Below are 20,999 nucleotides of genomic sequence, written 5' to 3' on the forward strand. Positions count from 1 at the left end.
AAGTCACGTCACACAATCTTGCCCATACACAAATCAAAGCCCCACTTCAGCACTGGGACTGGTCACATGATTCTAGAAGGCAAACCATCCCCACCACTTCACAAGAACTACATTGAAAAAGGCTATATTAATATCTACACAACAGAGAAGTGGGCAAACGATTTTTTTTCTTTCCAACAAAAATGCATTGATTGATGTGAAACGCGTTAGCTATTCTCCTCTGTTTCTCCATGATTTGACTGCTGTACACTGGATTTTATTTTCTACAATAAAGATGCCTTTTTCATGGTGCAGAGCCAGCACCTGTCAGCTGCTAGTAGGGCGGCCGCGGGACACTTTCCTGTGAAGTTTCAAAAGCTTTGAGCGCGGCAATCTTTTTCTCCAACAAAAATGTACCTTTAACTTTAGCCAAATACACAGGCCTAATTTTAAAAAAAGCACAAAAAAAAATAAAAATTATTAGGGCTGCAACTAATGATTATTTTCATAATCGATTAGTTGGGCGATTATTGTTTCGATTAATCGTATAATAGCCTTTAAAAAAAAAAAAAAATGCATCTTTAAAAATCTTTGGGACAATTTGTTGGGCAGATTACAAAACACAAATTGCCGAAAAAAAACACATTACATGCTTTTCTGCAGCTTCTCAATTGAAGTATATTGAACCAAAAAAATAAAAAATAGCACCGCTTTGCGTTAAAAAGTCCTTGCCCTTTCCAAATAAGTAAGCGCCGCACTTATTATTTATACTTTCCAAATACGCAGCAGCTGAAAAAAAATCATGGATGTGAACGTGTCCCATAGGAAAACATGTAACTGAACTGTAGTGTGTTTCTGCAAAAACACCAAAAAACAGGAAGTGTGACCCAGGCCTGAGATGTTTAGCAACATAATTGGGTTAAAAAGACAAAAATAAGTACAATAAGAGCAAATAATCGCTACTGTAAGGGGTTAATTTTTTTACTGTGGGACAGTGAAAGTAATATTTAGACCCCATTCACACGAGGCGGACTCCGTTCCTACGGAGTCCGCCTGCTCCCGCCAGCTCAGCGGGAGATCAGTCCGCAGATCTCCGCTGAGCCGATGGATGACAAGCTCCTCTCTGCTCACTGAGCGGGGAGGGGCTTGTCGGGCACCGCTGTCTCCTATGGAGCGATCTGATGAAAGCGGACAGCATACCCGATCCGATCTGCATGGATGGATGGGGACGTGCCCTCCATACGTCTGTTTTTAGCGGATCGGATAGGGTCGGATGTCAGCAGACATGTCTCCACTGACATCCGACGCTCCATAGGGATGCATGGAGCGGCCGTTCAGGTCCGCCGTCAAAACTGACAGGCGGACCCGAACGGTCCGTTGTGTGAATGAGGCCTTACAGTAGCGATTTTCTTTTTTGTACTATAAAGGGCAAATTTTGTTACTGGCCGATTAATCGATTATGAAAATTGTAATCGATTAATTTCATAATCGATTAGTTGTTTCGGCCCTAAAAATTATACACATTTAATGAAGAGGCACACAAAACACACTGCGTGTATATTTTGTGGTTACATTGGGTCAGAGTGGACTTGGTTGTCTTGGTATACTGCTTATTCATTGCTCAACCTTCCTAAAAGTGTCAGAATAGCCAAATTATAAATCATTCATATCAAATGCAAAACAACCAACAAAGTAATACTCAAAACAAAAGAAATTCAGCATGCCAGGAAAAATAAAAATAAAAACTTATTTTAAGAGGCGCTGGCCTTTTACCTGACTGTTTTAGATGAGAGATTGTCACGCACATTCCCTATAAAATCCACTCACGTGACAGACAATAAACCTCTGCAGTCCAGCCAGATACAATTTAAACACTATCGCTTCCTCAGCAAATGATAGGAGTGAACAGAACAAATTTACCCTTCACCCCTTACACAACTTGTTTGTTTTACACTATCCGGCAAAACCACAAAACTACCGGAGATGGAGGAGTCGCGCAAACATCTCCGGAAATGCAGATCTAATTTCACTGGACTGAATCTGAAATCAGTTTGCAAGTAAAAACTTCTGCAGGGAAATCCTACTAACTCCAGGCAATGTGATCAAAATCTACCTAAAGTCCAACTCCGAGCAAAAAACTCCCCAGTATTACAGCAGGTATACAGTGCATTTCACTGGCAGAAAACAAACCTCCTCTCATGCTGGCTTTATTCTAGAGCGGTCAAATCGGTTTGTTTACATGCTGGGATTGTGGATTAATATGTTCATGGTGCTGCAAGCCTCAAACTCCAGCATTACAGGCCCGTCTCCTATTAAGCAGGCCATAGATTGTGCAATTTTCTTTCCTCCAACCACAGGTTGAGAAAAAAAAAAAAAAAAAATGCTTGATTGCCCTAATTCAGTCAGAGAAGTCTCTCCCTCTCTCCTTGTATTCGGATAGCGGGAGGTTTCCCCACGGTCCAAATACAATGATCATTACCGGTGGCTATAGCAGGAACCAGGCGAATTTTGATCCATCTATGGACAGGCTGGTTATAATGAAGTCGATCCATCAACAAACTTCAGTACAACCAGCCTGTCGGGTCATTTTCGCCCGACATCAGTGATCATTGTAGTCTGCCAGTGGGGAATGCCAACAGCGCTCCCTGTTGCAGGAGGGATTCCCCATCACCACTGCCTGTGTTGATGGGGGAATCGAGCTTTTGCATCATCTATTGCCTGCCTAAAGGGCCGAACACCCAGGCAAAACATCGAGCTGCATTGGTGGTTCAATAAAAAAAACAGCCGACATTTGCAGTGTGTTTACAGCAGGCGGTGCGTCAGAAGCAAGCCGCTCTGGGCCAGCTCATGTCAAAGGGGCATGACTGAAAAAGGTTTGTCGATCGGGCATCCAGTCAGCATGCTGATTTAATGGCTGAGAGCGCTGACCCCTGTTAAAACATAATAGCTCAGCAAGGGAGATCTCTGTACTAAAATCGCATAGTAAGTAAAGCGGGACTTCCCGCGCCCACTGGGTTGAACGAAAAAAAAAAAAAAAAAAACCTAATAGTGTGTACCAGGCTTTAGTCATTCACAAATCAGAGCCTGGGGCCATATGTTTTGTAACTAGCCTGGAGGAGAGAGGGGTGGAGATGTGACCGTAGCACTGGGGTTCTGCAGAACTTACATTTGTGTGGGCAAGAAGTACAGCGGAACCTCAGCATGTAAATGAACAGATTTGGCAGCTGTAGAATAAAGCCAACATGACGGGTTATACGGAATGTATAAGAAAGCAGAAAAAGAGACACCTTCGAAGGCTGGAGTCACACCTATGCAGTTTTAGTGCATTTTGCAGATTTGCACTACAATCCATTTAACATGGTTTTCTATGGAACACGTTCTGTAGTGCAAATCTGCGAAATGCAAAAAGCACTAAAACTGCATAGGAGTGAATCCAGCCGAAGTGTAGACAGTATAATATTTAATGAAGCAAAGTATAAAAACACTCACATGGGAGGTAAATATGGGCCAGCATGTCAGGATGGGGAGTCTCCGTTAAAGCGGAGCTCCACCCTAAAGTGAAACTTCCGCTCATCGGAAACCTTAACCCCCTCCGGTGTCATATTTGGCAACTTTCAGGGGGATACCTGTATCTGCACCCACTTCCGGGAGTCCACTCTGGGGGGGGGGGACTGCGGGTTCCGCCCCCCCCCCCCCGTTGTGTTCTGGGAAACACGCAGCTCCCAGAACACAGTGGGGACCAGTGAGCATGACACAGCGTGACTCATGCATGCGCCGTAGGGACCCGGGCAGTGAATCCGCAATGCTTCACTCCCTGGTTCCCTCACCAAGGCTAGCGGTGGGGGCAGCAGAGTGACGAGTAATTGCTCATCTTCTGCTGCTGAGGTTGATGGACAGGTAAGTGTCCTAATATTAAAAGTCAGCAGCTGCAGTATTTGTAGCTGCAGGCTTTAAAATATTTTTTTTTTTTTAACAGCGGAGTTTTCGCTTTAAGTCTGTCAAACTCTGAAAAGCAGGCTTTTATTTAAAAAAATGGTTACTAGAAACCTGTGCTGAGCAAAAACACAGGGACTGCCACACCTGATCCTTTATTCTAAAAATGTTAGGTGTTTGGCTCCTATGCTGATCTACTGATTACAGGTGACCAGGAACAAATATGCTGACCAAGAGAAAGCCAAGAAACCAGAGACAGCCAAGCAATTTCAGAAGGTGGTCAGTAATGGCAGACAATATATTTCCCTCAAAATAGTTTTTCTTTAAAGTGTGTGTAAACCCTACAATTAAATCATCATATTGGCTTGCCTTTGGTCTGATAAACAACTGAAAGTGTTTTATATCTGTTGGATAAGAATAAAAGAAAACTAATACAACCAGCACATCAAAGGGACAGGTAAGCTGCAACTGGGTTCAAATACAGTTTAACCCTTTTCACTGCCAGGCCATGCGCTTCACTTTAAACCTCAGGTGACCAGAACACTTTTGCTATATTTCAGTTTGTGTAAAAGCCCCCATCCTCACCCCACCACAACCATATATTTCCTAAAGTACAGGACCAGTAGAATAATAAAAAATAAAAAATGGTGCTATTGATCCCACGATAGTTATCAAAATTAATGATAATTAAATATCTGTACATTTTTTAAATTGCACCTTTTTGCGAAACTCAAAAAGGTGTGCAAAACTGTAATTAGTTAACTTATAAAAAAAAAAGGAGTATATGAAAAGTAGATGTTACCAGTGCAAAAAAGACTAACTTCACGACTAATTGTTTTTTTTCTGCAATCAAAAATGCATATCACCCTTAAATGAAACACCAGAAAATATTATACAATGGATGGATTGCACCAACCTTAAAGTGTAAACCAAATTATGTGCAACCAATTTTTCACATTACAGTGTTTATCCTATACTCCTATATAGTGGAACCACTCTACTGTATATATATATATATATATATATATATATATATATATATATATATATATATATATATATATATATATATATATATATATACTTCTAATTAAAAAAAATATATAAATAGGCACTAAAAATGCATTCCCATGTGCCTGCAATTAGGCATGCCGTGCAAAATACCCCCATGGCAACAAATTGCAAGTCATAGCTTTAATAACTTTTAAAATTATAGAACACACAAAATAATGAATGCCACCAATTAATATGTGATATGATGCATCCCTCGACTTATTCCAATAAGTCCATGAACATTGTATTGCAAGATCATAAAAATAATAAAAAAAAAAAAAAAAAAAAAGAGAAAAAAAAAAGGAAAAAAATACTCTATTATGTTGAATAGTCCCAGATAACAGATAACTGGTCTTTGACTTTTTTTGCGTGCTAAACCCCATTTTCATAAATACTCCACCTAGTGGCCATCTGTATGTCACAATGGGCGACATGGTTTTAAACAGAAAATATCCACCTACCTGTTCATCAGTGGCTCTTGCGTCTCCTTGTGATAAAACACTGGGATTGGGACTCCCCAACTACGCTGTCTCGATATACACCAGTATGTTCGTTCTTCTAGCATTTTTAACATGCGGTTGGTGGCTGAGGCCGGAACAAACTTCACTTTCTTTAAAGCTTCCTGTGACAAAAAATAAAAGTAATTCTTACACACATAATCTAAAGTAGTAATATCCATCAGTTACCCACATACAATATACATCTTAGTTTTCCCCAGGGAAAAGCTTTTTAAAGCGATACATGCCTATGAAACAACGATCCTGGCAAACACAATCCACCTTGTGATATGTAATGATCCTACACAACAAAGTTATCAAGTAAGTTATCCACTTGAAGACCAAGCCTTTTCTTGCACTTTTTGTTTAAAAGTTTAAACCAGTATTATTGGCTAGAAAATTACTAAACACACACACACACACACACACACATATATTTATTTGTCACACAGTATTTGTGCAGCGGTTTTTGAAACGCAATTTAATAAAAAAAACAAAAGCAAATTATACCCCAATTTGTGTGTAAAATATGAAAGATGTTACACGGAATAGCTAGATACCCAACATATCACACTTTAAAATTGCGCACACTCATGGAATGGCAACAAAGTACGGTACTTAAAAATCTCCATAAGCCACAAGCTAAAACTTTTTACAGGTTAACTGTTTAGAGATACAGGGGAAGTCTAGCGCTAGAATTCTTCCTCTCGCTCTGACATTTGCCCCGATACTTCACACGTGAGGTGTAAACAGAGTTTACATATGCGTGCACAAATTGTGTATGCTTTCGCTTCGGCACACGAGCACGGAGGAATAGGGGTGCTTAAAAAAATAAAAGAAAATTCTTATTAATTTTCTTTTTACACTGTCCTTAAATTTTTTTATCTGGCATAGAAATAAGGATGGAGAGATTTATGGAGAGATCTGGAGTAAAAAAAAAAAAAAATCTCTTCTTTACCTTTAAAAGTAAAAAGATCAAAAATAAACATTTGATTACCTAAGCGATCCGAGGAGAAGTTATCCTTTCCCCCACCCTTCCTCCCGGCAGTCTTCTGGGACAAATCACATGTCCCAGAAGACTGCTGGACCATTCAAGAGGCGCAATGCAGCTCAAAGATATGCAGTATGCACTTGGTTGTGAAGCCGCAAGCTGTCACAGCTGGGTGCCCACAGTTGAAATACTGGCTCCAGGCAGAGGAGAGGGAGAAAAGCGATGGTTTGGGTGACCACTAGGGTTGCCACCTCATCCCTTTAAAAAGGAACACATCTGAATTACACAGATTCTGGGGCTAATTTAATGCAGGTAAGGCACCAAGTGAGTTTAATTACCACCTTAATCAGCCACAGAACCTGTGTAATTCAGATGTGTTCCTTTTTAAAGGGATGAGGTGGCAACCCTAGTGACCACATTACTGGAAACTGGGACAGATGAGAGAGGGTGTCAACAGCCTTGCAATCCAATTCTGCAGCGGACCAAAAACCGCGTCCTGTGCGAGCTTGGTCGGAATTCGATGCAAATTCAGCCATACTATACGCATAGCTGAAACCGGATTGCACAGAGATCGCATGTGATTTGCACTGCAGTGCGGTGCAAATCACATCCAATGTCGGACATCGCACCAGTGGGAACCGGCCCTTAATTGTAATATTGGAAGAATTACCTGTTTGACATGTGATTACATCCAGAACCTTACTAGTGGGATGACTGTGCGGAGTTCCTAATTCTACATTTGCTTTGCCAGTTATGAGAGGCTCTCACATGCCATGTTGCATTTTTTATTTTTTTTTGGAGAATGTTGCAGAAGGAGAAAAAATAGGACGCCAATTTTGTTTGGGAGCCATGTCGCACAACCGCGCAATTGTCAGTTAAAGCGACGCAGTGCCGAATCGCAAAAAGGGGCAAGGTCCTTAACCTGCATATTGGTCCGGGTCTTAACCGGTTAACAAATGGAACAAACGTCTCCCTATGGAGTAAGCTACACAAGTAGGCATTTTGGGGTGATCACTTGCACACAATTACAACACTACAAACTAATTTAACTACTTGGTAACCGCCCTATAGCCGAAATACGGCTACAAGGCGGTTCCCTAACTCTAGGAGGGCGTCAATATACGTCCTCCCAGAGAGTCGGAATTGCGCGCCCGAGCGGGCGCGCACACGCGATCACCGGCGCTCGCTGGGTCCACGGGACCCGCAGCAACACGGATCGCGGTAAGGAGCCAATGGAAGCGGCTCCTTACCACGTGATCGCGCCGTCCAATGACGGCGCGATCACTTGTAAACAAACCGGCGTCATGTAATGACGCCGGTTCCTCCCTCTCCTCTCTGTACCGTTCGGTACAGTGTGAGAGGAGAGGGAGGGGGGGGGGGATCGGGCGGCAGCAGCAGCCGCCGCACTGTGGGCTGGATCTGTGACAATTGCAGTCACAGATCCAGCCATCCCTGCGCAATACTCTGCAGTAAAAAAAAAAAGATAAAGTAAAGTAAAGTGCAATACTCTGCAATACCCCCCCATACTCTGCAATACCCCCCCCCCCATACTCTACAATACCCCCCCCCCCATACTCTGCAATACCCCCCCCCCCCATACTCTGCAATACCCCCCCCCCCATACTCTGCAATACCCCCCCCCCATACTCTGCAATACCCCCCCCCCCATACTCTGCAATACCCCCCCCCCCATACTCTGCAATACCCCCCCCCCCATACTCTGCAATACCCCCCCCATACTCTGCAATACCCCCCCCATACTCTGCAATACCACCCCCCCATACTCTGCAATACCACCCCCCCATACTCTGCAATACCACCCCCCCATACTCTGCAATACCACCCCCCCCATACTCTGCAATACCCCCCCCATACTCTGCAATACCCCCCCCATACTCTGCAATACCCCCCCAATACTCCGCAATACCCTCAATACTCCAATACGTCGCCTATGGGGATTTTTAAGTAGCAACGTTTGGCGCAATTTCACGGGCGTGTGCAATTTTGAAGGGTGACATGTTGGGTATCTATTTACTCGGCGTAACTTCATCTTTCATATTATGCAAAAACATTGGGCTAACTTTACTGTTTTTTTTTTTTTAAGCACAAAACAGTTTTTTTTTTAAAAACACGCGTTCAAAAAATTGCTGCGAAAATACCGTGCAAGATAAAAAGTTGCAACAACCGCCATTGTATTCTCTAGGGCAGGGGTCTCAAACTCAAATTACCTGAGGGCCACAAGACAAGTTTTCATATCCCATGGGGGGCCGCATGCAAACTTTCAAACTTCAAAAACAACAGTACTGGTGTCAGCGAACACATTATTAACCCCTAGCACTGGTGTCAGCGAGCGCATTATTACCACCAGCACTGGTGTAAGTCAGGGTTTGACAAATTTGCTTGGAATCTAGGAGCCAGCTAAAAAAGTTAGGAGCCAGGAAACGCACCCCGGCCCGGACGAGCTTGCGCGCAGAAGCGAACACATACGTGAGCAGCGCCCGCATATGTAAACGGTGTTCAAACCACACATGTGAGGTATCGCCGCGATTGGTAGAGTGAGAGCAATAATTCTAGCTCCTCTGTAACTTAAAACATGCAACATGTAGATTTTTTTAAACGTCGCCTATGAAGATTTTAAAGGGTAAAAAAGTTTGTCGGCATTCCACAAGCGGACACAATTTTGAAGCGTGACATGTTGGGTATGAATTTACTCGGCGTAACATTATCTTTCATAATATTAAAAAAATGGGGATAACTTTACTGTTGTCTTATTTTTTAATTAAAAAAAGTGTAATTTTTTCCCAAAAAAGTGCGCTTGTAAGACCGCTGCGCAAATACGGCGTAACAGAAAGTATTGCAATGATCGCTATTTTATTCTCTAGGGTGTTAGGATAAAAAATATATATAATGTTTGGGGGTTCTAATTAGAGGGAAGAATATGACAGTGAAAATAGTGTAAAATGACATTAGAATTGCTGTTTAACTTGTAATGCTTAACTTGTAATACCAACGGCCACCACCAGATGGCGCCAGCTCACATCTGGTGGTAATAACTTGTAATACCAACGGCTCACCACCAGATGGCACCAGCTAAAAAAAAAAAAAAAAAAAAAAAAAAAATTTTTTTTTTTTTTTTTGCTTCCACCCTGCCTGAGGGCCATTTATAACTGGTCCACGGGCCGCAAATGGCCCGCGGGCCGGTACTTTGAGACCACTGCTCTAGGGTATTTGAAAAAAAAACATATATAATGTTTTGGGGTTCTATGTAATTTTTTAGCAAATAAATGATGATTTTTACATGTAGGAGAGAAATGTCAAAATTGGCCTGGGTGCTCCAGAACGCCTGATGGTGCTCCCTGCATGTTGGGCCTCCGTATGTGGCCACGCTGTGTAAAAGTCTCACACATGTGGTATCGCCATACTCGGGAGGAATAGCAGAATGTGTTTTGGGGTGTAATTTGTAGTATGCATATGATGTGTGTGAGAAATAACCTGCTAATATGACAGAAACTAGAATTTTTTTTTTATTTTTACAGAATTTTCAGTCTTTTTTCTTTTATAGCGCAAAAAATAAAAACCGCAGAGGTGACCAAATACCACCAAAAGAAAGCTCTATTTGTGTGAAAAAAAGGACAAAAATTTCAGATGGGTACAATGTTGTATGACTGAGTAATTGTCATTCAAATTGTGAGAGCACCGAAAGCTGAAAATTGGTCTGGTGATTAAGGGGGTTTTCGTGCCCAGTGGTCAAGTGGTTAAAACGCCAATAGGTTATTTAGTGGCCTTTTAAAGGCTGATCCCTTACTTAACCCCTATCCATTAGAATGCATGTGCTTTCACTGTTGGAGATACTACACCTCACATGCCTGTGTGACTCCAAAACATTGGACTACCTGCTCTGTGATGTGATCATGCTTCAATAGAAAAAAAAAAAAAATCAGTTTGGACGCTACTTGTTGATCTATGGTGTGCTGGCAAATATCTTCAATATCATTTCCACTGTTGGAGACTCTCATAAATTTACAAGAGTTAGGAGTGCAGGTAATAAAGGGTGCGGTGAAGTGACTCTGAAGCTTACGCATGCGTTTGCAAATGTTTGCCAACTAAACTCCTGTTTAACGTATACTGTCATACAGGTTCATTTGGTTGGTAAAGCAGACTGGTTGGCGAGTCGAGCGGGGAATTTTCTCTGGATTGTCTTGCATGCGTTGCCCTTCCATGTGCTCCTTGCTTGCTGTGAAGGACAGTTATACGTGAGGGCAAAAGCCATTTGTTTGTTACTGATCCCTTACCTGAGCTTTGTCTTTAATGTTGGCGGTGCTGACAAACCACTGTTTGCTGGCACGAATAATAACAGGCTTCTTGGTCCTCCAGTCATATGGGTAGCTATGTACAAAACTCTCTTCCTTTAGAAGGTTCTTGGAACTTAGTAACATCTGTATGACTGAAAATAAAGAACACATTATGAACTGCTGAATATAGCTATATCTGTCTAACAAATACCATATTTATTGGAGTATAACACACAGGTGTATAACATGCACCTTCATTTTAAGAGGGAAGTTTCAGAATGAATTATTCTTTTTTTAAATAAACAACTTTGAAGCAAAATAAGGGTCAGTGCCCTTCAATGCAGTCTCCCCATCTCCCATCAATGCACCTGATCAATGCCCATTTGCAGCATCAATGCAGCCCAATCAATGCTCATCTGCAGGCTCGCCATCTCTGATCAATGAAGCCTGAACAGTGCAGAAAACCACTGAGCCGTCCTCTCCCGTTTACTCAGCTCTCATTCGTTAGTCACTCCACCATTGGACTAGCTCCTGTGATAGACAGAACACTGGTCCAGTGCCGGTGGCGGGACTGTGTGTGACGTGAGAGCCGAGTAAACTGGAGATAACGGGTCAGTGAATTCCGGCAGCGCTCACCCCCCTCCAAGGTACACTATCGGCGTATAACACACAACGGTGATTTGCCCCCCTATTTTCAGGGAGGAAAAGTGCATGTTATACGAAGATAAATACGGTAATTAATCTTACAAGCCTTAAAGTTTAAAGATAAAAAAACAAAACATTTTGCTACCTTACTCAACTTTAAGCTGGTAAAACTATTCATTTTTTAATACAAGCTTCCTTGTTTCTTATGTATCAGCTAGTTCTATTAATATGAGCGATTTCTGTCCTAGGACGACAATGCTTACTTGGACATACACCTCCACCAGCAGACCTTACTTTCCGGCCGTGAGCTCTGTGTCAGCAATATGATTGGGATGGCTTGTTTGCTCTGAGAGACTCACACTCAATTATACTCAGGACACCTGTGGTAATTTAACTAGCCATTGACTAGTGCTGCCTATCAATATTACAATACCTCTTTGAGCTTAATTTTTACTTTTTCTATATGACTACATGGAATGCACTCACTATGACCGTTTGAGACGAAACCCCAATTCTGTGAGCTGGCCATAAGCCCTCTCTTTAGTGTGGTCTCCCCTTTCATGTTGTATTACCTATATAGAGGAACTAAACTTCATGGCCATTCCGTATACATATACTTACTTACTTTCTGTGAAAAATACTGATAAACTCCTGAACAAGGGTCATATCGCGAAACATGTTGAGCTTTTAAGCCCCAAAAATTGCATTTTGTCCCCACTCTGTTAAGGGAACCCCCAGTGGTCATTACACTTATTGACCCGGTCCCAGCGGCTAGAGTTGGATGTGCCGATTACGCCTATATAAGTACTGTATATACTCGAGTTTAAGCTGACCCGAGGACCTAATTTTACCACACAAAAAAATGGTAAAACGTATAGACTCGAGTATAAGCCGAAGGTGAGAATGCAGCAGCTACTGTAAGTGGAAATAAGGGTCAACAATGCCCATTTGCAGCCTGACCTCACCGTGCCCATTTGCAGCCTGACCTCACCGTGCCCATTTGCAGCCTGACCTCACCGTGCCCATTTGCAGCCCGACCTCACCGTGCCCATTTGCAGCCCGACCTCACGATCGCCCTCTCGTTCGAGAGGACGAGAGGGCGATCGTGATAGGCGGAACACTGAAGACAGTGTTTTCTGGGAAACCAAGTGTTCCGCCTATCACGGAACAGCACAAGAAGTGCGATTTTTTAAAACTGCACACCCGCCGTCTATGTCACAGACTCGGGTACACAGATCGGATTCTGCAGTGGGCAAGGTACTGACTCGAGTATAAGCTGAGGGGGTCATTTTCAGCCCAAAAAAAAAAAAAAAGGGCTGAAAAACTCGGCTTATACTCAAGAATATACGGTATGTATTTTTCAGATATTTTTGTACATCTGTTATTAATAAAAATTACAAATTTTTACTACATTGGTGCCAGTAAAGTCCACGATTCTTCTTCAATACAATTAACCTAGTAGTTACTAGGACGTGGCACTTTCTACCATTATTTATACACCCACAGTACCATCCTGTGGTGGTGTATCTTTGCTAGTTAAATTGATAATGCTTACTTAGCATGAGTTTATGCAGAAGCAGTTTTGCCAACTTAGGATGCATGCTTCCACTGCCTACAAGTGTACGTGCCGACACACAGCACACCTGCACACTGACGGCAATGGAGCATTGGGCATGTAACCCAGTGAAAACTTGTCGTGTTACAACCTGAAAAAGTGTTGCCATGACTGTGCATCTCACGCACCCATTGGAAGTAGCTTTAGATTGGAAGCTCCTCGAGAATAGGTACTGATGTGACCGTATAGTATGTAAAGTGCCATGTAAACTGACGGCGCTATATAAAAAACTGTAATAAATAAATAATAAATCATCACAGCTAAATGCATCTCTCTAAATAGCTGTCCCAAACACTTCAAATTCTGGGGGTCCTTGGGCATTTTTAAAAATAGCATAAAACATACCAGCTTCATTGCCATCTTCAAGTACAGCTTTGGTTTCTAAATCAGCCCCTGCTCCAGAAGTGTAGCAACCAGCTTCATCCACCAAGCAGTCCTTCAAAAAGAAACAAATCATTTACAGGGAAACTTTAGTCAGAAAACGTACGTGCTGCTAAATCAGATCAGGCTGGCCCTTTTGCAGGTATAGCTATGTAAAACATTAAAAAAACAAAGTGTCTATACTGTTTAAAATGCAGTAGTAATGCACATTTTCTCCCTACTCTGTTGCGCTCTGTTCTCTTCACTGTGCCTAAAATCATAGCCACTAGAGGCTGATCAGCTGATAGCTTTAAGATTTACTGCTGGTGAAGGGGGAAGAAAGCAACAGAAATGACACAGACTGTGCTGAGGGAACATGATTAGGAAGAGAGAAAAGAAAAGCAGTAGAGGCGACAGGACAACTCTGCTGTCAGTGAGACACAAAAGAGTTACATTTACAAGGAAAATTTCCTATCTTACCTCCCTAATAACTTCTCCTTTTTCCCTCATCAGTCTGTGAAATTCAGCACTGTAAAGTTTCTGTCTGCCTTCCTCTCTATCTAAACCAAGACATACAATCGTGGCTGGAAATGTCCATATTTTAATTACAGAAATGGGCACATTATGAAATCTCCAACTCTCTGAACACCAGTTACTGACTCAAACTCACTGATGGTCAACAGTAGAAGGGCTCCTTACACAAGTGATCAGTAAAGGAATAATTTAAAACTTTTTTTTACTTTATTGCCATCACAAGGAGGTCCAAAAATTCTACTATGCCATAGCATAATGCAGGCACTAGGTTCTATTTAAAGTGGTTGTAAAAGCTGGACATTTTTACCCTAATGCATTCCCTGCATGAAGGTAAATAAAAGTCCCAGTATTTGTATGTATGTCTGCAGGGCCGATCCTCCCTATAGGCTCACTATGCAAGCCGCTTAGGGCCCCGCAAAGCTGCAAAGGGCCCCCCAAATTACTAGAGGCCCAGCCTGGTGAGAAGACATTTTCGCCCCCTCACCCCGCTTCTAAACTCGCTGGCTGAGTCATTTCCGACAGCAGAACACCCCCCCCCGCTTCTCAACTTTCTTTAATGTGACATGTCACTGTCGTCAGCGCCCCCTGCTTCTCATTTTTAATGTGCCATGTCATTTTGCTTAGGGCACCAGGGAGGTCAGGATCGGCACTGTATGTCTGGCATCATAAAACAGAGGAGATGTAAGATTGTGCTTCCTGTAGTGTAGTATAGATGTATCTTCTGTTCAGCAGATGAGCGTATGAAGTTCAATATGGACATCTCAGGCACAGGGTTGCTAACTTTCAGTAAATTTACAAACAGTTTGTAAAATTTGTAATTTTTGCATCTGTCCATAAATGTCCATTATGGACATGTGGTCTGTATGTCCGTAATGGACATTTATGGACAGATGCAAAAATTACAGATTTTACAACCGTTTGTAAATTTACTGACGGTTGGCAACCCTGCTCAGGCACCCGGGAAGGAAAGATAAGCCCGGGACGAATGGCATGCCGGGGTTGCAGCTACACATGCATGCTTTACAACTGCCCGAATCACTTCAAAAATAAAACCAGCAGCTCAGTGAAAATGTAAAAACACTCGGCAGCGAGTTTGTGTACATGCTGGTACTGCCACTGCCGTAATATTAACAGATGTCGCAGTGAGAGGTTAAAGTAAACCTTTACTCCCACCACATTGATTTATTACATGAAGCACTGAAAAGCATGCTTTCCACTAAGAACTTATAACACTGCTTGCATACTTTAAAAGCGCTTTGTGTGCATCTGAGCCAGTTAAATAGCTATGTCTGACCTGTTAGTTAAAGGGGTTGTAAAGGTAAAAAAAAAAATCCCCCAAATAGCTTCCTTTACCTTAGTGCAGTCCTCCTTCACTTACCTCATCCTTCCATTTTGCTTTTAAATGTCCTTATTTCTTCTGAGAAATCCTCACTTCCTGTTCTTCTGTCTGTAACTCCACACAGTAATGCAAGACTGAGCCGGCAGCGACACACCTTCATTCCCCCCATCTGGAGTGTGGTTCGAGGGATATCTACTATTGTGTTGTCGACAAGCCCATTATGCTGCTTCCTTTGTGAGTAGTTTATCAGATTTTTATTAATTAAATTGTTTACGGTAACACACTAGGCTGGTGCGCCTTTTTTCTTCTCTCCCCTATGCAAGGCTTTCTCCCTGGTGTGGAGAAAGCCTCCTGAGGGGGGAGGGGGTGAGTAGGAGTGTCAGGACACCCACTAACACACAGCTCATTTCTCTATCTGCAAAGTAGAGAGTGTCCTGACTTGCCTGCTCGCCCCCTCCCCCCTCAAGAGGCTTTCTCCACACCAGGGAGAAAGCCTCGCATTACGGTGTGTAGTTACAGACAGAAGAACAGGAAGTGAGGATTTCTCAGAAGAAATAAGGACATTTAAAAGCAAAATGGAAGGATGAGGTAAGTGAAGGAGAACTGCACTAAGGTAAAGGAAGCCATTTAGGGAAAAAAAATTACCATTACAACCCCTTTAAGAGACTAAGTGAGCCATCCTGTAGTACGTGTATTCTACTAGACCAATTTTACAACACAGGCTGGGAGGTGCTGCTCCAGCTTAGAGCTCACAATTTGCTGGCTTCAAGTGGTAAATATGAAACCATTCATCTGCAATATTTAATATGCACCCATTTCAAAAAAAAAAAACACACACAAGAAAATTGCATGATGCGATTTTTTTTTATTTGAGACTAACCTAACTTACCACTGATAATTTATGATGAGAAGCGACACTGTAGTCTTCAATGCCATGGGCAGGTGCAGTGTGCACAAGGCCTGTACCTTTTCCCATGGTGACATGATTGGCTGGGACAAATGGAGAAAGCCTTCCTGGTATTGTGGGATGATCACATAGCCCGTTTTCAAGATCTGTTCCTGCAAGATTAAGAACAGCAATAGCATAATTTGATAATAAGGATCCACTTACTTGTTCCAGGTCAGTAATTCAGAAAATATTAAAGCCAAAAGGGCAGCACGAGTGCCAAGCAAAAAGCATTTTTAGGAGATCAGTAATGAAAATCCCTATATTTAATTTTAGAAAACGGTTTACTTTAAAATGACTTCAGACCAAATTGGCCCTATAGTGTGCATGTATCTAAATAACTGGTGGAACATTACATTTATGCAAGAACTAATTTGAGTGGTCTGCGTTCTCTTTAAAGCGAGCCTGTGCTTTGCCAATGCAGAGCAAAAAAAGAGTTTCACTTTAAAGGTGGGTCCCATCAACTGCACATAATCGCACTCTGCGATAGGAGGCTGGTCACAGCGCTGGAGTTTCTCTGCATTTAAATTTGTGCACTGCTTAGCCAAGGAACTTCCCCTTAAAAAGGGTTACATGATGTCAGTGCTGTCTGGGTTGATGCATTTCATACTATCTGTGGCCCTCTCCTGTCCCATGCTTGCAATCACTAGAGTTTTCGGTAGCATTACATTAATTATGTGTGGCCCTTTGGTGATGTCAGAGACCGTACTTAAGACTTCCTACTGTATATCAAGAAAGTTAACCACCACTGATCTACATGAACATTTACCTTTAAATGTTGAAATTATTTCAAACTTCGTTCCCAGGGAAAGTGCTGTGGAATCAGTAAGTTCAGTAGCCAGAATATAAAGCTCTCCTGATGTCAGGCACTTCACCAAAGAATATCTGGAATCACAGAAGCAAATTCAATGAAAAGGCATGTCACCAGTATAGCATAATTAACTTAATGTACCGTATGCAAATATTTTGAATCAAGTATCATTATATATGTACATACAGTTAGGTCCATATATATTTGGACACCGGCACAATTTATATTTTTTACAGGTATTTACCAAAACATAATTAAGCTGTAGTTACCGTATATAAAGGGATATCAGCTAAAAGTGCACACTCTCAGGTTTAATTTGAGGGTATGTACGTCCAAATTGGAGGAAGGGTTTAGGAATTACAGCTCTCAGGCCTCATGCACACGTTTTTCTACGTTTTTACAGCAGCTGTTTTTGGCAGTAGACGTTTTTTTCTACAGTCATTAAACTCACCATCATGTTATCCTATGTGTCCATGCACACAAAGACTGTTATCAGCAGTTTTTGGGCAGTCGCATTTTTGAGCAGTAAAAAAACCCCGAAACTAGTGGGTTCTGAGAGACGTTTTTCAGCTGTAAAAACGCTCTAACGCTGAAAAACATCGATAAACGCACAAAAACTTCACTCACCAGCGTTTAACGTTTTTGATCCCCAAAAAATACGCCAAAAAACTAACGCAGAAAAACACAAAAAAACGCTATTGCAAAAACTTGGAAAAAGCTGGAAAAAAAAGTTTAAAAACTCACTGCAAAGCTACTGGCATTTTTATAACGTTATTTTAACGCCCAGTGTGCATGAGGCCTTAAAGTGATTGTAACGTTTTGTTTTTTTAACCACTTCACGCCCAGCCTATAGCAGGCGATGGTTCCGTTATCCTGACTGGGCGTCATATGACGTCCAGCAGGGTAACAGCCGGCACGCGCCTGTGGGGGTGCGCATTGCGGTGATTGGTGCTGCGGCTTGTCAGTCTGACACACCACTACACCGATCTCGGTAAAGAGCTTCCGACAGAGGCTCTTTACCACGTGATCAGCCGTGTCCAATCACGGCTGATCACGGTGTAAACAGGAAGAGCCACGTGTCGGCTTTTCCTCTCTCGCGTCTGACAAACACGAGTAGAGGAGAGACGATCGGCTGTTCTCCTGACAGGGGGGGGGTCTATGCTGATTGTTTATCAGCACAGCCCCCCTCGAATGCCACCAAAATGGCCACCACGCTGGACCACCAGGGATATGCCAATCAGTGCCCAGGCAGCTGCCAATCAGCAATGCCTGCCACCAGTGATGCCTATCAGTGTCATCTATCAGCGCCCATCGTCCGTGCCACCTTATTAGTGCCCATCAGTGAAGGAGAAAAAAAAAATATTTAGAAAAAAATATAAACAGAAACAAAAGAAAAACTTTTTTTTTTCAGTCTTTTTTTATTTGTTTAGCAAAAAATAAAAACCACAGAGGTGATAAAATACCACCAAAAGAAAGCTCTATTTGTGGGAACAAAATTATAAAAATTCTGTTTCGGTACAGTGTAACATGACCGCACAATTGTCATTTAAACAGAGACAGCGCTGAAAGCTGAAAATTGGCTTTGGCGGGAAGGGGGGTGTAAGTGCCTGGTGTTGAAGTGGAAAAAAAACATGTTATACTTAACTCCTCTGTGCAAGGGTTTTGCACAGAGCGGCCCCGATCCTCCTTCTCTGGGGTCTCACTGTGGCGCGGAAGGCGTGCGTGCGTTGCACAGCGGGGAACCCAATGCGCGTGGCCGGCGGGCGTGATCGCGTGCACACACACACAAAAATCCCTGTGCTGTCAGAGGAGACAAGATAGATTGTGTGTTTCTACAAAGTAGAAACCACGATCTGTCATCTCTCCTAGGTACTCCCATCCCCCCACAGTTAGAACACACAAAACAGGGAACAGAGTTAACTCCTTGATCGCCCCCTAGTGTTAACCCCTTCCCTGCCAGTTACATTTACATAGTAATCAGTGCATACTTATATCACTGATCCCTCTGTAAATGTCAATGGTCCCAAAAATGTGTCCGCCGCAAAAACCACAAAAAAAATAAATAAAATAAAAATCGCAGATCACCGACATTACTAGTAATAAAAAAAAATAATAATAATAATAATAATAATAAAAAACGCCACATAAATTCCATAAATCTTTACCATAGTTTGTAGACGCTATAACGTTTGTGCAACCCAATCAATATACGCTTATTGCGATTTTTTTTACCAAAAATATGTAGAAGAATATATATCGGCCTAAACTGATGAAAAAATATGTTTAAAAAAAAAAATATTGGGATATTTGCTATAGCAAAAAGTAAAAGAGTGTTTTTTTCAAAATTGTCGCTCTTCTTTTGTTTATAGCGCAAAATATAAAAACCGCAGAGGTGATCAAATACCACCAAAAGAAAGCTCTATTTGTGGGAAAAAAAGGACATCAATTTTGTTTGGGTACAATATAGCACGACCGCACAATTGTCAGTTAAAGCGACGCAGTGCCGTATCGCAAAAAAAGGCCTGGTCATTGAGCAGCAAAATCTTCAGAGGCTGAAGTGGTTAAGAAAAGAAGGTGCTTTGTTTTACAAATCTATTGGCAAGTAACACCGTCCCAATATGTCTTTTAGCTGAGTACTTCTAGCTTTTAAGCTAGAGCCGCTTTTCTTCCCCCAAGATAAAACAATAAAGAAAAGCTGTACATTTTTAGTACATTTTTATATAAACCATTAGAAGTAAACAATAGTGACGTACGATGAAGCCGGCATATAACAGATAGCCTGATTAGCAGGAATGGTCCATGGTTGCGTTGTCCAAATCAGAGCACTAACCTTCATGGTGCCATCTACAAATGAAAGACTTATTTAGTGAGGATTTTTGTACACAAGCACACACTCTACTCTGCTTCAATCAAACATTCTCCTAACCACTTAATTTCTCACGCCTGTACACCCCTATGGACCAGTTGTTAAACTCAAAGCCAAAAAGTGTATAAAATTGCAGCTTGCCAATACATTATCCTGTTGTTGTGTGCATAACACATTTGTGGAGGAACAGACTGAGCTGTCAACAACATCTCTCGGTTCCCACCAATGATCCTTTAGCTGGCAGAACCAGCTCCTGATCATGTGACCAATGTAACAGACAAGCACAGTGGTAACATGATCACGGATCCTTTCTGCCCCCTATGGTTGATCTATTGCAGTGGTTCTCAACCTTCTTGTGCCGTCACCCCTTGATAGGGGTCCCCACGACTTGGGAAATTTTAAACAGTAAAATTATTTTCATAGAGTGGGTTGAAAGCACCCAAGGCAAGACAAGTAATTTGCGCCCCTAACCTGTGGACATTTAGCGCTCCCTGATTGGCTTCCACTCAAACAATATTAAAACCCCTTATAGTACATTTTAGGATGTACCACTCTCTTTGTTCTCCTTTCTTTCCCTTTCATCTCTCTCAATCCTAATTCCTTGTTTGTTTCCCCATCCCTCCCTCTGACTGTCTTTCTTGCCCTCTCTTTTTTCCCTTTCTCTCCCCTATTCTTTGTTCCTCCCCTCTTATCTCCCTTCCTGGGAGAACAGTGCGGGCTTCAGGAACAGCCTAGGATTTGGTAACCCCTGGCAAATCATCATTTGACCCCTGAGGGGGTCCCGACCCCCCAGTTTGAGAATCACTGATCTATTGGATTGTATTTTGGGACTAGTGTCTGTCTTTACCCACTATTAATCACAGTGGCCTGGATTCAAGAAGCAATTGCGCCTGTGTAACCATAGGTTACACAGCGCAATTGCTTACTTGCCCCGGCGTAACAAATGCTCCTGATTCAGGAACCTCGTTACGCCGACTGCAGCCTAAGATATGCGCGGCATAAGGCTCTTATGCCCGCATATCTTAGGCTGCATTCTTGCGATGGCCGCTAGGTGGCGTTCCCGTTGTGCTCAGCGTATAGTATGCAAATTGCATACCAACGCCGATTCACAACGTTGCGCGAGCCCTGCGTACGCAAT

At 42.3% G+C, this 20,999-nt stretch overlaps 1 protein-coding gene across 1 annotated transcript in view; it reads right to left on the reverse strand.

Annotated features, from left to right (window-relative positions):
• Window positions 1-20,999, reverse strand: part of IARS2 (isoleucyl-tRNA synthetase 2, mitochondrial) — an 88,614-nt gene that overhangs the window by 41,369 nt on the left and 26,246 nt on the right. The window contains exons 7-12 of the mRNA XM_040351420.1: window positions 19,749-19,839; window positions 16,954-17,069; window positions 16,128-16,297; window positions 13,351-13,441; window positions 10,746-10,897; window positions 5,427-5,587 (exon numbers count right to left, since the gene is read on the reverse strand). Coding sequence (XP_040207354.1) covers window positions 5,427-5,587; window positions 10,746-10,897; window positions 13,351-13,441; window positions 16,128-16,297; window positions 16,954-17,069; window positions 19,749-19,839 — 781 coding nt within the window. The remainder of the gene's footprint in view (window positions 1-5,426; window positions 5,588-10,745; window positions 10,898-13,350; window positions 13,442-16,127; window positions 16,298-16,953; window positions 17,070-19,748; window positions 19,840-20,999) is intronic.

The sequence above is a fragment of the Rana temporaria genome, chromosome 4, assembly GCF_905171775.1.
Source record: "Rana temporaria chromosome 4, aRanTem1.1, whole genome shotgun sequence".
NCBI classification, from domain to species: Eukaryota; Metazoa; Chordata; class Amphibia; order Anura; family Ranidae; genus Rana; species Rana temporaria.